Genomic DNA, 14482 nt, shown 5'->3' with positions numbered 1-14482 from the left:
TCCGACCTGCCGGATTCGAACCAGCGACCTAAGGATATCCATTTGGATATTACCAACTACAGTCCTCCGCTCTGCCAACTGAGCTAAGGTCGGTTTTGCACAAATTACAAAACAAGTAAGAAATATACTATCAAGTTAAATAAGTAATTTTAGGAATTAAATTAATTTGCATTAAAGAAATAAACAAATGGAAGACCTGTTTTGCTCAAACTCTACTTGGCCATAAATTCCAATGTATTAGCTGAATATTATAATTTTTTTCGAACTTTTTTGGTTCCATTTGAACCTTATAAGTAGATGTTAAGTACTCTACTTGAAAGCATGACAATGTTTAAGCCAACATAATTTCTTATTAGAGTGATGACAATTTAAGAGTAGGGTAGCTATCTCTAAAATTTCTAAGAGCTAAAACCCCACAAAAATGTTTCCTAATATACCAATTCCTTAAAAATATTTAAATAATACAACACTGTAAAAAAAAAAGACAATAGGTTTGACGATATGCCCATTCCTTCTGATCATTATGCAGATGTAGGGCTCCATGATCTTTATAAAATCACAATTGACAACACATGCCATAACATTCCTCTGTCTCCTCTCCTCACCATGCAAATGCTTATTTTATCAATAATTTTTTCTCAAAATCACTAGAGTTAGATAGAGGGATTAGGTTCTATAGATGTCATTGGTTGCCTGGTTGGTTTCATTTTTTTCCTCTTATCATCAAGTGCTCAGAAGGGTGACATGTAAATTTCTTTCCCCAAAATAGGTCTTTACCGTTCTTCCAAAAAACCCCCAAAAAATAAAAATAAATAATAAAGGTAGGGACTTTTGCGACAATGATCATCACTCACATGACCCATTATCATTTCCATAACTGTTATTATCAATTGATCAAAAGGGTGACTTGTAAAATTTCTTTTCCCAAAATGGGTCCTTGCTTGAAGGTCCTTCACAAGAGGGTCCTTTGAAGCAATGATCATAACTCACATGACCCTTCTCACAATAATTGCAACATCTTATAATATATACTCTGTTCTAAAGCTATGAAAAAGTGGTATCTTTCCAGTGCTAATAATTGAATGGAATTGGCTTAGACTGTTTCATTAAGATGAGTTGGGTACTATTCGTAGCTGTTGAGCTAAGTCAAGTCATACATTGAGTTAATATAGAAGAGAAAGGATACCAAAAAAAAAGGTATCTATCCACATTCAACTCAAACCAAACATTTGACAAGTAAAAAAACCTTCATATAAAGCAAAAGCAAAAAAAGAGAGAAGAAGGCAGATGTGAAAGCCGAGTGAAATATGACCATATTTCATATTTGTTTGGAGACATTCTATCCTTCTCAATCCATTAAAACTTTTTTTTGAAGCCTCGACAACTACATATCCCCCACTAAATGACTAAATCTTTTCTTTTTTTCCTTTTAGCAATCATGGGTCCATACTCTTTTAAATAATTGTTACTCAAATAATTAAAAATCTAATCGGGTGTCATATATGTACACATCACTCAAGTGTTCATTTATAGAAAATGGAACATGTTTTTGTTATTTTTTAAATCTTAATCGTACCAATGCTATCCTATGTATTTATATATCACCTCCTACTATTCTATATGATGTGTTTGGTTCTCGCACGCTTGTCTTTGGTACCATATTTTCTTATTTCGACGTGGGACTAAAACTCATTATTACAATCCGATGTGTTAACATCTTCATACTCCAATTCCTGGCCAAATAGGTAAGTAAAGACAGAATCTAGTTACTAAGCTAAAATAAAGATACGAAACTACCTCTTAGAAACACATAGACCTCTTAGAAACACATAGGTACATACTCACATGGACTATAGTACAATTTGTGACTTTTCATAAAACTCAACATTTGAATTCCACCTAAACTGCCAAAAACAGTTGCTCTTATAACCTAAGCTTTAAATAAAAAGTAAATAAAAAAATACCACTAGTGGTTTGGGTTTTTTTCATTATTTATATTCTATTTTTGTAATGGTGGTAATTACACCGACTATAATTTGAGGACAAGATCTCATAACGAATCCAAGTACATATGGTACAACACATACAATTTCACCTAACCTTAGAGAATGAAAGTATGGCTTAATGGTATCCAACAACAAACAAAAAAGAAAAGAACAATTTGCATCGTAATTTATGGCAGCAGTAATGAACAATTTTGGCTTAATATGAATAGTTGATAGAATAATTCAATTGGTAATGAAAATAAGAAATGGTACTTTAATAGTTTATACATCTCAATATATGCTTGGCCACTCCCACACCATGCCATATCTATGAGAAATCACATTTATTCATCTCAATTTTTGTGCAAACATTAATAACAACTAATGTCAATAACTCTTATCATTTCGATCACAACAATGTTATACTTGTATTGAAAATTTGAGATTCGGCACATTAATACCATGGCAATTTACTCTCAACTACTTGTGTTTTGTTGAGATTTAGTTCACAAATACGATTGGATTTTGGAAATATTAGAGTTGGGAGTGTTTGTAGCATTTTCTAGAGTAAATTGCATAATTATTTGAAAAACTACAGTTTAGATCTTTGATTTTTGAAAAAAAAAATTCCCTCTAAATATATTCCATTGTCAATGGTATTATCTGTCTCAAATAATTACAATAATATTTTATATACAATGGATGTTAAAAGCTCATAAGAAATAATACATTATATAAATTGTGACAAGTGATCCAAACCATTGAATGACTCTTGAAAACCGTGATGCAATGACTAGTTTCATCCAATTTTTTTTGTATCATATGCTTTTATTTCGGTATCATTTAATATTATGTATATTCTGAAGTGGGAGATTGAGAAAATGACCAAACATAAATTGCTCCAATTTACATTGCATTCACTTCTCCATAAAACAACAAAAAGAGCTTTTCCTTTATTAGGAATTAATTGACAGGTGCTTCATATAAAAATAAATACAATGCTCCTTGAGTTTAGCTTCAAAATCCCACTTCTCTTTCTCTGTATACATAATGTTTTTCCCCATTTTATATAGTTCTAATTACAACCAAATAACATAACAAAAGAAATTGTACACTAAAGTTCCATACCAAAAGAATTCAAAGCACTTTTTTTTTTTTTGGGGGGGGGGGGGGGGTCTTGTTTTTTGGTTACTTCTTTTAAAGCCTCCCTGGATGCTCAGCTACTCATTGGCATTGATTTTGACAAGAGTGGGCCCATCACAAGATGCCTTCTCACACAACAATAACAATAACAATCAAAAAAGAAGAAAGGAATTGGGAAATAAGGTAAAGATTTAAGAAGTGAACATTGAGGGGATTTTCCACTAGTGCTAAATATTTATAGCATAATGGTAAATTAAAATGTAAGTGACAATTTTGACTATTATTTCCAACATTCAGGAGTTAAAGAATGGTCTCTCTTATAGTCTTTGCAATAGTTGTACACCAAGTGGTAACGCTGGACCCATCTCATGGCCCTGTATTGCTGCCGGGTCAGCCCACCGGACCGAAAAGGCGAGGCAGAAACCGGGCGGCACCTGGCAGGAGCATAGGCTGAGCAGCCACCAGCCTTAAAATTGGTGTACTGAGCAACAAATGGTTGGTATCTATAATCAGCTTTGTATTTACCATCTTCTGTGGCCCATGATGAGGCATCCCATATTGAACCATACAACCACATTGGCCTTAATGGAAAGGTTTCAGCGCTCTTCTTAGGGTACCTTCTTATTGGCACATCATCAACAAGAAATCTGCAATAATAATAATAATAATTAATTCAATAGTTTGGAATAAAAAACAATTAGAACAGTCTAAAAAGCTTTTACACCTACTATAAATAGTACTTGTATATATAATATATATATGTTTTGGTATAATAAACTATTTAGTGTCACTTAGATACTAGTGGCCATCAAGTTGAACATGTAGACAAGTTTCTTATAACATATAGATTTTTTAACTTTATCAATTTTTGTACATTTCTTAGATTTTTTTCGAAAAGTGTTTCCATTCATGTGATCAAATTATTCTATTAATAATTGCCCCTATCAAAATCAATTGTCTCCTTTATTTTAGAGAATGATTAAAATAGCAATTATTATTATTTAACTTACATTATTTCCTTTGGACTCCATAGAATGGCATAGTGATGAAAAGCTTTAGTTGGATCAAACCATAGATGAAACTTCATTTCTCTTCCAATAATTTTACCATCACCACTTCCTCTGATGTAGACATTTGTCTGTAGTGTATAAGGCTTCCCAAATGTTGTTCCAAGGAACTCAATGTCTACTTCATCATGAAACCCTGGATGAGCTTCATTATTTGAAAGCTGCCATTTTTACACCAATTCAATTTAGACATGTAATTAATTAAATATTTATAATATATATATACACACACACATATTTTTTTTGGAAACTATATACATAGTTAAAATTCCTCACATATAAAGATGTTATAACTCCTGCTGTATAACCAGGTTGGAGCTTGATGGAGGCACCAAAGTAGCCAGATCGAAATGGACGGACCGATTTGAACCCACTTCCTGAAATGCAAAATTAAACCGACCCTTTTGTTAAAAAAGTGAACTTTTAAATGCACATTAAGAGATTCATAATAAAAGTTGTTTTTTTTAAAAAAAAACCATAAAAATGGAAAAAAAATTAAATAAAAAGACCTGTAGTACTGTCAAGCCAGATTGTTAATGCATTCTGGTCTGCTCTTTGGTGTGAAGGACCCCAGAGATTTCTAAAGCCATTATAAAAGCTCATTGGCCTGAATTTACTACTTGGCCAGTAGCCAGGGGAAGGTGGCCAAGCTGCATTGCTTGAAGGAACCATAAGAGTTAGAAGGAAGATTAGGATGATGAAAGCCATTAAGGGAAAAAGGAGCTTGTGATGAGATGAGATGAGAGAAAAGAATAGAGAGAGAGTGATGAATCTATGTAGAGAAAATAGAATGATTGTCTGTGCTTAAATGCAGGGGAGAGAGAGTAAGTGAGTAAAGGAGAGAAAGAGAGAGAGAGAGAGAGAGAGAGAGAGAGTGAGTGTATAGAAGTATGAGTATGGTCGTACTGCCTTGAAATAAATAGAAAGATTACTGGGTCCCTCTTTGGAGAGTTAATGAGTTAACAAGGAAATCTATGAACGGTTAAAACTCCAAAAATAAATGAAAAAAAAATACTAGGAAAAAAAAGGGTGGTATATCATAGAAAAAAGAAAAGAGGTCTTAATGAGAAGGTAGTTTAATTATTAGTATTATTTTAGTCTTCCTTTCACCACAACTACTTTCTTTCTCACCCTTAATGAGAAAACCTGTTGGCTTTGTTTTTCATTGGTGAAAAAACTTGAAAAAAGAGTTGTGGTGCAGAAGAGGTAGATGTGTCTCTCTTAAATGTGTGTTTTCTTTCCTTTATTTTTTGGTATAATTATTAAAAAAATATATTTTGTATTTCTCTTTTTGGGTTTTGTCTTTGTGACTCCACAGTCTTTTAAGTCCTCATATTGAAAGCTGCATTTGCATCTTTATTATCTGAACCATTATGGCATCATTGATGAATTTACCCAATTTGTATGTTGTTTTCACCAAAAGACATAAGTCAGTTCCCCCCACATCCGATGTTTGAGGATAAAAATGTGAAAATGTTGGGGATAGGTCCAGATTCTGAAATAGTCAAATCTTAAAAAGAAAAAGAAAAATAAAAAAAAATTGGTGTTTAATCACATGTTGTAGCTGTGAATTTCATCAATGTAGTGGGTTATAATGTCTGTATACATGGGACCATCTTTATTTGGTGATTTGATTATCAAGCAAAATCTTGTGACTTTGATCCCATATAGTGAAGTGTTTGTACGGATATGTATGATACATAACATTATAGGTCCAATGCTGTATATGAATAACCAAGGTAGTCGATCTATACACATTTTACCACCTCCTTACTTTTCACTTAAAGGAAATCATGCATATATTACACATATCATGTATGTATGTGTGTGTAAATTAAGTTGTATTACTTATGTTCAGGTAAATTGTATTATTCATTCAAGTCATTGACTACTGCTGGATTTCTTCTGCTACCAACTCAGATAGATAGATATCTTGTACTTGAGATTGATTTTATGCCATTGGATCACCTCATGTGCTCCACTCCCCTTTTGATACTTTACTTCAAATAGAATATGCAGCATTGATGAAGTTACCTATTTTGGATATGGGGATCTTATAACTCAGATTTTTCTTTGCAGAAAGATAAGACTTCTTTGATTGGAAAAAGTTCTTTTGTACACACACATATATACCAAAACCCCTAGAATTCTAATAAGATCACAACATAAGCTAGCTATATAGTTAGAACAACAAAGTAGTTTTTTGTTTTATTTTCTTCTTTATTACGTGATTCATAAAATGTCAAATTTGAGCTACATATACGTATATATGTATTTATATTTATAACTTTGTAATTTTAGACCATTGGTTGCTCAACATGGACGCAAGAACGGGTGCTGTCTCAGCCCCCCAACCAAATAATTTGATTGTCTTTTGTAAGTAAGAGTGACCATTCCACAAGATTTATTCAAACTTTTTGATTTGGGGGACCACATCTCCAAAACATAGCAATCTAAAACAAAATCTTCATTCAAGGTTTACCTGTATGGACCACAAAAATAAGGTTTACAAGCTCAGCATCAAATGCTTTGAATTCACCCACCCAATAAAATAAAATAAATGGTACTACAAAAACCAGGAAGATCTACATATGAAAAAGAAAACACCATTTACATAGAATCAGAAGAAGGAAAAATAATTCGTCTCACTTGATTTTTCTTTTCTTTTTTCTGATTATTCATGAGAATATATTCTTTCCACATGATTAACTTTTATTTATGGATTGACTAGTAAATGAGATTTTCATTTTGTCACATATTGACACCAAACTATACATATATGATTAATGCAGGGTTTAGAGCCTCATTTTTATGACCAAAAAAATGTAAAAGTCTTAATATACTCTCACTATTTTGTCGGCCAAAGAGAGGTGGGGCCTCTAGGGATATGGCAGTGGGGCCTGCATGGCCGACAAATCAAGAAGTTCACGTAACTCCTTTCTTTCATTATGTAAACGTACGTATTTTTACCTATATATATATTTATATATATATATATCAATCTTTCTATCTGATACTTTAGAACAATGTAGATCCACATAAAAATATTGATGCCCTTTTCACATCTCTATCTATGTTTTTGTTTTGTTTTCTTTACCAGCAGACAAGCTAAATTGAAAGGAAAACATCAAAAGTCTTAATAAATGGGCTGGAGTAGAGTAGTGGTAGTGGAGCATTTGCCTTAGTAGTACCATGCACTGCTCACTTAGCCCCAAGTTGTTGTGTCTACCAAGTACATGAAATTATCAATCTTTTTCATTAAACGTACATACATACAACTATAAATAAGGAAATACTAGAGTTTTTTTTAGCATTTACCCTACATATTAAATGCTTTATCTCACCTTATGGTTCTGACAATAAAGTTCTTTAATTATAGGAATATTAGTAAATTTTGATAAATTATGAGCTTACATGATTGAAGGAGATTTTATTTTGTATTATGACCTTCGTACTTCATAATTCATATCTATAATATAAGTTTGGTTTTTTCTTAAAAAGTATATCATACAAAAATTTATTGCTTTTAGTTATGGTACCAAGTGTTTGAAGAAATGTCTGCGAGAAAGAAAAGTTTTTACATTGTTGATGGTCACTACTGTTAAAATGTAAAGAGTCCATGTGAATGCAAGCAAGATCCTTGGAAAGCCAATACAGCTAATAAGGTTCTTTATCATTGAATGAAGAAATGATGGAAATAATAGGGTTTTCATTCTATAAAACTACTGAAAATGAAGCTTGAAGCCAACACAACAAGAGATATCATTGCAACTGCATTGGTTCCATATCCTAAACCAATTATTACTTGGTGCTAACTATGATTGTGCCTTCATCAGCACGTTATTATTGATTCCTATACCTTCCACAACTCTCACAAATTATTCCAAATCCAAACGAGTTTTAAATATGTATGTTATAATATATATATACACATGTAAATGGAATAGAGAGGTTCTAATCCAATTTTTTTATATGACGGTGTACAATGTAGTTATTTACGACATTCCACCAGTTTTCAGAAAATTTTGAATAATTTACGATCCCTAAAACATGTTTCAAAACAAATTATTTTACGTGCGTATAAAACAAGCTTTAAAACAACATGTTTCATGTTTTCGGTATTGTAAATTATTTAGAATTTTACAAAAAATTGTGGGAGTTTCTAAATAACTATATTGTACACCGTCATATAAAAAAATTAGATTGTAACCTATTCATGTGCAGGAAACACGAAAACATGTTGTTTTGAAGCATGTTTTATACGTGCTTGAAACATATGGTTTTGAAGTCTGTTTTTAGCATTGTAAATTATTCGAAATTTTCTAAAATCTAGTGGGATTCCTACTATAACTACAACGTGCAACATCATATAAAAAACTTAATTTATTTTTTATTTTCGTGCTAAAAATAAAAATGTCCCCTACTAGAGTGGGGACAAAAGTTATGTCCTTGCTCAGGCTGACCCACGACAAGAGCTCCCTTCATCCATAGATATTCCGTCAGATGCTCCATTAGCTGAGCTGGTGTGAGATAAAAAAGCAGGTGAGATTGTGCCCTCAGAGGTCCCTGAGATTCCAGAAAAGGTGAAGTTAGTTTCTTCTCCGATTGTTTCGTTATCGCCAGAGGTTAGGTCCGACTCGTGGGCGGAAGAGGTAGAGACTCAAACATTTCAAGAAGCAGCTAAGGCTACCTGGTCACGATTCAAGGAATCCCTTCCTTTTCAGGGGGGTACGAAACTAGAATTTATGGAGCCTCTTCAGAAGGATGAACAAAAGATTGCCCAGCTGGACATAGAGGAAATAGAAGTTGAAGCATCATTCTGGAAATCGGCTTTGATCTGTGTAGTCATTGGTGCTAATCCACCATTACCAGTTTTTGAAGGTTTTATCAACCGGATTTGGGGGAAGCTTGGGATTGACCGAGTGGCAAGGATGAATTATGGATTTACGATGGTTAAATTCAGAGATGAAGCTACACGTGATTTAGTTTTAGAATCAGGGGTAGTTCATTTTGATAGGAAGCCAATTATCTTAAGACCTTGGACAACTAATATTGATACTCTAAAATCGATCAAATCGGTTCTTGTTTGGATCCGTCTTCCTGATCTTGGTTTACAATACTGGGGCACGCAAAGTTTGAGTGCATTGGTTAGTACTATTGGAAAACCAATCATGATAGATAAGGTCACTAAGGATAGATCGATGATTAAGTTTGCTCGGATTCTGGTTGATATGAAAATATCAAATACTCCTCCTAAATTCATTAACTACATTAATGAGAGAGGTCAAGTAATGGATCAATTGATAGACTATGAGTGGCTGCCTACCAAATGCTCTAATTGCAAAAAGTTAGGGCATACAACTTCTTCTTGCAAGCATGTGGAGGGTATGGTCTGGAGAAAGAAAGAGGTCCCAATTGTTGCTACAGAAAACAACACTAAGCATGAAGCTTCAGGCAGTAAACTTAACCAAAGACAGGACAACTCAGCTCAGTTATCAACTAAAATGGAACCGAAATCCCAGCTTGAGGTGCTTCCCAAGGAGCAAGGATGGGCCACACCGAAAAAACCAGGTACCATGAAGGCGAAATCCCCTGTTACTGATCAGAATACAAAAAATGCTTTCAGTGTTCTCCAAGAACAGAAGCAATTTCTTAATGATCCTTCATTATTACTGAATTTGAATGGACAATTTCAATATAATGAGCTGGAATGTTAGAGGGTTAAATAAGAGGAATAAGCAGATATCTGTTGTTGATATTTGCAAGATAAATAAGATAGGTATTGGGGCTCTTTTGAAAACCAAAATAAAAGGTGATCGAGTAAAGGATGTTATGAACTCTAGTTTTATGGGTTGGGATTATTATAGTAGTAGGACCCTGGAAGGTAGAATCCTGTTAATCTGGAAGGGCAGTTGGGTCAAAGTAGATGTTTTGATTGATCATGCTCAGTTTATTCATTGTAAGGTTCAGATTTGGGCAACTGGCCAGTCATTTTGTTTAACTGTGGTTTATGGCTCATATCAGTTAGAGTTGAGGAAAGTTCTTTGGTCTGAGCTGTCTGTAATTTCTCACCCTGTCAAACCGTGGTTAGTTATTGGAGATTTCAATTCTGCTTTTGATTTAGCAGACCGTATAGGGGGTAAGGTCATTTCTCCTAAAGAATTAGAGGATGCTCGAAAATGGCTCGATCTTGGGATTGTGGAAGAAATGAAACTGTTGGGTTCTTTTTACACTTGGTCGAATAGTCAAAATGGGAATAATCGCATTTTTTCCAAGTTAGACAAAGTGTTCATTAATGAGGATTGGCTTGATACTTTCCCAAATGTCAATGCCATAACTAATTGGGATGTTGTTTCTGATCATTGTGCCATCATTATGAAGCATATTTCTGTCCACAAGAATGGTTTGTGCCCTTTTCGTTTCTTCAACATGTGAACTAGTCATCCGCAATACAAGTCTACTGTTTTGGCTAGCTGGAATAATCCATAACCTTCAGAGGGTTGTGGTTTACAACAGGTCTCGAGGAAGTTACAACGACTTAAGTTTGTTTTGAAGAGGTTTAATTGGAGGATTGTTGGTGACATAGTTAAGAAGTATGAGGAAAGTAAGATGTTGTACCAGCAAGCTAAAAGCAACTTGTTCACTGATCCGAAAAATCAAAACCTGAGCGAAATTGAGAGAGCTACTCACCTGGAGTTCAAAAAGAAAGAGGCAGCTTATGCGAGTTATTTGTATCAGAAAAGTAAGGTTGATTGGCTCAGATTCGATGATGAGAACTCAGCCATGTTCTATGCCAGTATGAAGAAAAGGAAAGCTCTTAACAACATTGTGTCCTTTGTAGATGAAACTGGCAGAGTTGAAGTGGATTATCCAAAGGTTATAAGTCACTTTACTCAGCACTTTTAATCATTCTTAGGTGGAGCTAGTGCATCAACTGGGTTTATTGAGTCCTCAGTAGTGCTCTCGGGTCCTATTCTTAACATTGATTACCAAACTTTCCTGATCAAACCTTTCACTTACCAAGAAGTCAAAACAGCCATGTTTAGCATTAAGGCAGTAAAGAGCCTGGGTTCGGACGGGTTTGGGCCTGGTTTTTACAAGAGTCTATGGTCTGTCATAGGGAAAGAAGTGGCTACAGCAATGACTGAATTTTTTGATATAGGATACATTCCGAAGACTTTGAATAGTACCATATTAGCTCTTATTCCTAAAGTCAGTCAACCCTCAAATGCCTCAGAATATCGCCCAATAGCCTGCTGCAATACCCTATACAAATGTATATCTAAAATGCTTTGTAACAGGTTGATTCCTATCCTTCCCAAGTTGATAAATCAAAACCAAGGAGCTTTTGTTAAGAATAGAACTATTGCTCATAATGTTCTTATTCTTCAAGACCTTCTTAAAGGCTATAGCCGGAAAAGAGTGTCGCCTCAGTGCTTAATGAAAATAGATCTTAGCAAAGCCTACGATTCTATTGATTGGGATTTTCTTGAGAATCTATTGAATGCTTACAAGTTTCCTGGTAGGTTCATTAAATGGATTATGGTTTGTTTGAGAGGATCTTCCTATTGCATTATTATGAATGGTCAACTCTATGGTAATTTTAAGGGTGGTAAGGGGTTGCGTCAAGGTGACCATATTTCCCCCCTTCTCTTTATTCTAGTTATGGAATACCTCACACGAGATCTACATGGGGCCGCTAAAGATAAGAATTTCAGATTTCATCCGCTTTGTAAGACTTTGAACATAACTAACCTTTGCTTTGCGGATGATTTGTTGCTAGTTTGTAAAGCTCATGATAGTTCTATTCAGCTCATGCTGCAGATTTTTAAATCCTTTTCAGCAGCTTCTGGTCTGAGTATTAATCAAGCTAAGTCTCGCATTTATTTTGGGGGTATTTCTATAGCTGAGAAGGAGAAACTTTTGAGTATTACTAATATGACAGAAGGGCAGTTTCCATTAGTGTATCTTGGTGTTCCTTTGCGGCCTACTAAGTGGAAAGCTATGGATTGTGATCTCATAACTTCGAAATTTAGGCAAAGACTTCATGGTTGGGCCAGCCGTAACTTGTCTTATGCTGGGTGTGTGCAACTTATTTAGTCTGTTTTATTGGGGATAAGGAATTTTTGGATGAGCATATTTCTCCTTCCTCAGAAAGTTATCAAAGAAATTGACTGTTTATGCAGAATTTTTTTATGGGGTGGTAATGGCTTTCAAAGTAAATTTCATCTTGCTTCTTGGGACCATGTTTGCAGACCTAAATCCTATGGTGGTTTAGGATTTAAAGAGGGTGTTCTCTGGAATAAGATTAACCTTGCTAGATATGTTTGGGCGATCTCTTCTAAACAAGATAGTCTTTGGGTCAAATGGGTGAATTGCACCTATTTAAAAGGTGTCCGGATTTGGGATTATGTATTGCATCAAGATACTAGCTGGTACTGGAAAAAGCTAGTTAAGGTGAGCAAGTTTTTGTCTGATTCGATTATGAATGCTGCTGTTTGTAAGGGGAAACTCAAGCTGAATAAACTTTATCTGCTATCCATTTCTGGTTCCCCTAGCACAGGAATGAAGAATATTTGGTGTAAACTCTCAGTGCCCAAGCACAGGTTTATACTGTGGCGGGCTTATCATCAGAACCTTCTTACCAGAGACTTATTGCAACACTGCAATATCCCTGTTATCTCTCAATGTTGCCCGGTTTGTGAGTCTGATATGGAGAGCCATGCTCACCTATTTTTTGACTGTTTGTTTTCTAGGAAAGTTCTTCAATCGGTTGCTAGTTGGCTGGGAGATCTAATTTGGCCTGGGAATTTCCAGAATTGGTGTTGCTGGCTAGAAGAGCCCAGTAAGGATGATTTGTCTCGGGTAGTTGCAGCTACATTGGCTGCTTCAGTGTATTTCATCTGGCAAAATAGAAACAAGTGCTGGTTGGAAAATTGCTGTTTTTCTGTGGCCCATGTTGATGTTCTTATTAGAAATTCAGTTAAAGCTAGAGCTAATAACCTTAGCCATAGGAGTAAAATTCTGAATTTGAGGGAGAAATTGATGATACATTTTTTCTCTAGACTGTAATTGAGGGGGAGCTATATGCTTCGGCCTTTGTTTGTATTAGTTGGTTGTTCAATATAATATTCCATTTCTTGATAAAAAAAAAAAAAGTTATGTCCTTACTATATAATTTTTCTATATACAATTTATCATAACTCTTTCACAAGAGTATGATTGCTACACTTTAAATATAATACTCAAAACATTACACTAACTAACAAATTTGAATATATATATACATATTTTTTCAACCAATTATATTGCTTTAAAAGTGAGATATATTATGCTATAATTATATGGCAATTATATTTATTTAAAGTGAGAAACCTTGTGCTATAATTAGATGACATTTTTTAGTGTAATATTTAGTTTCACATTTCTGTATCCTTTATTGTTATCATCTCATTCCATCATTGATGAAATTAAGTAATTTTGGAAATTAGAAATAGTATATATATATATATATATATGACAATTCTTCTATAGGGGCTTCACTTTAAGCCTTACCGGTAGGGCTTTTAGTGTTTCTCGACCCGTGAACAGTTCTCGGCATGACTTTTTTTTATAACCATGTATATTGTTGCTATTTAGAGCATCCTGCAAATTTTTAGAAAATTCCGAATAGTTTACAGTACCGAAAACTAGGTTCAAACATGTTTTCTACACGTATAAAAAAAAATAGTCATGCGTACAACAACATGTTTGAACCTAGTTTTCGCTACTGTAAACTATTCATAATTTTCTAAAAATTTGCAGGATGCTCTAAATAGCTACAATATACACGGTCATAAAAAAAATCGCGCCGAAAACTGTTCACGGGTTGTAAACACTGAGAGCCCTACCGGTAGGGCTTAAAGTGAAGCTCCTATAAGAGAATTTCCATATATATATATATGAAGCCCTATAGGAGAATTCCCATATATATATATATATATATGGGAATTCTCCTATAGGGGCTTCACTTTAAGCCCTACTGGTGGGGCTCTCAGTGTTATCGACCTTTGAACAGTTTTCATCTCGATTTTTTTTATGACCGTGTATATTGTAGTTATTTAGGGCATCGACGCAATTTTTAGAAAATTCTGAATAGTTTACAATACCGAAAACTAGGTTCAAACATGTTGTTGCACGCATGACTAATTTTTTTTTTATGCGCGTGAAAAGCAACATGTTTGAACCTAGTTTTCGGTACTGTAAACTATTAAGAATTTTCTGAAAATTTGTAAGATGCTCTAAACA

The 14482-nt window shown here is 34.2% G+C and overlaps 2 protein-coding genes and 1 non-coding gene across 3 annotated transcripts; 1 reads left to right on the top strand and 2 right to left on the bottom strand.

Annotated features, from left to right (window-relative positions):
• Positions 1-93, bottom strand: TRNAY-GUA (transfer RNA tyrosine (anticodon GUA)). Its single transcript has 2 exons — positions 57-93; positions 1-36 (listed from the first exon to the last, which is right to left on the bottom strand). It is a non-coding gene; the product is annotated as a tRNA-Tyr (tRNA).
• Positions 94-2915: 2822 nt separating this feature from the next.
• LOC133831166 (probable xyloglucan endotransglucosylase/hydrolase protein 32) lies at positions 2916-5076 on the bottom strand. The gene is made up of 4 exons (XM_062261372.1): positions 4705-5076; positions 4472-4572; positions 4139-4356; positions 2916-3775 (listed from the first exon to the last, which is right to left on the bottom strand). The coding sequence occupies exons 1-4, from the start codon at positions 4901-4903 to the stop codon at positions 3409-3411; spliced, it is 885 nt and encodes a 294-aa protein (XP_062117356.1). The 5' UTR covers positions 4904-5076; the 3' UTR covers positions 2916-3408.
• Positions 5077-8940: 3864 nt separating this feature from the next.
• Positions 8941-13267, top strand: LOC133832851 (uncharacterized). The gene is made up of 5 exons (XM_062263134.1): positions 8941-9907; positions 9975-10598; positions 10692-10991; positions 11112-12276; positions 12382-13267. Exons 1-5 carry the CDS (start codon positions 8941-8943, stop codon positions 13265-13267), a joined length of 3942 nt encoding a protein of 1313 aa, XP_062119118.1.
• Positions 13268-14482: the final 1215 nt, after the last annotated feature.

Source organism: Humulus lupulus, chromosome 4 (genome assembly GCF_963169125.1).
Source record: "Humulus lupulus chromosome 4, drHumLupu1.1, whole genome shotgun sequence".
Taxonomy (NCBI): Eukaryota; Viridiplantae; Streptophyta; class Magnoliopsida; order Rosales; family Cannabaceae; genus Humulus; species Humulus lupulus.
The sequence above is the reverse complement of the archived record's forward strand: the minus strand, read 5'-3'. Positions and strand labels throughout refer to the sequence as shown.

Bases quoted from the DNA above. Each gene is read 5' to 3' on its own strand.
- LOC133831166 (XM_062261372.1), bottom strand. From the start codon at position 4,903: ATGGCTTTCATCATCCTAATCTTCCTTCTAACTCTTATGGTTCCTTCA. The intron at 4,573-4,704 runs GTCTTTTTATTT...TTTGCATTTCAG, and splicing joins CTGGCTTGACAGTACTACAG to GAAGTGGGTTCAAATCGGTC. The intron at 4,357-4,471 runs GTGAGGAATTTT...TAAAAATGGCAG, and splicing joins GAGTTATAACATCTTTATAT to CTTTCAAATAATGAAGCTCA.
- LOC133832851 (XM_062263134.1), top strand. From the start codon at position 8,941: ATGGAGCCTCTTCAGAAGGATGAACAAAAGATTGCCCAGCTGGACATA. The intron at 9,908-9,974 runs GTTAGAGGGTTA...TAAATAAGATAG, and splicing joins TCAATATAATGAGCTGGAAT to GTATTGGGGCTCTTTTGAAA. The intron at 10,599-10,691 runs GTTTGTGCCCTT...CATAACCTTCAG, and splicing joins TATTTCTGTCCACAAGAATG to AGGGTTGTGGTTTACAACAG.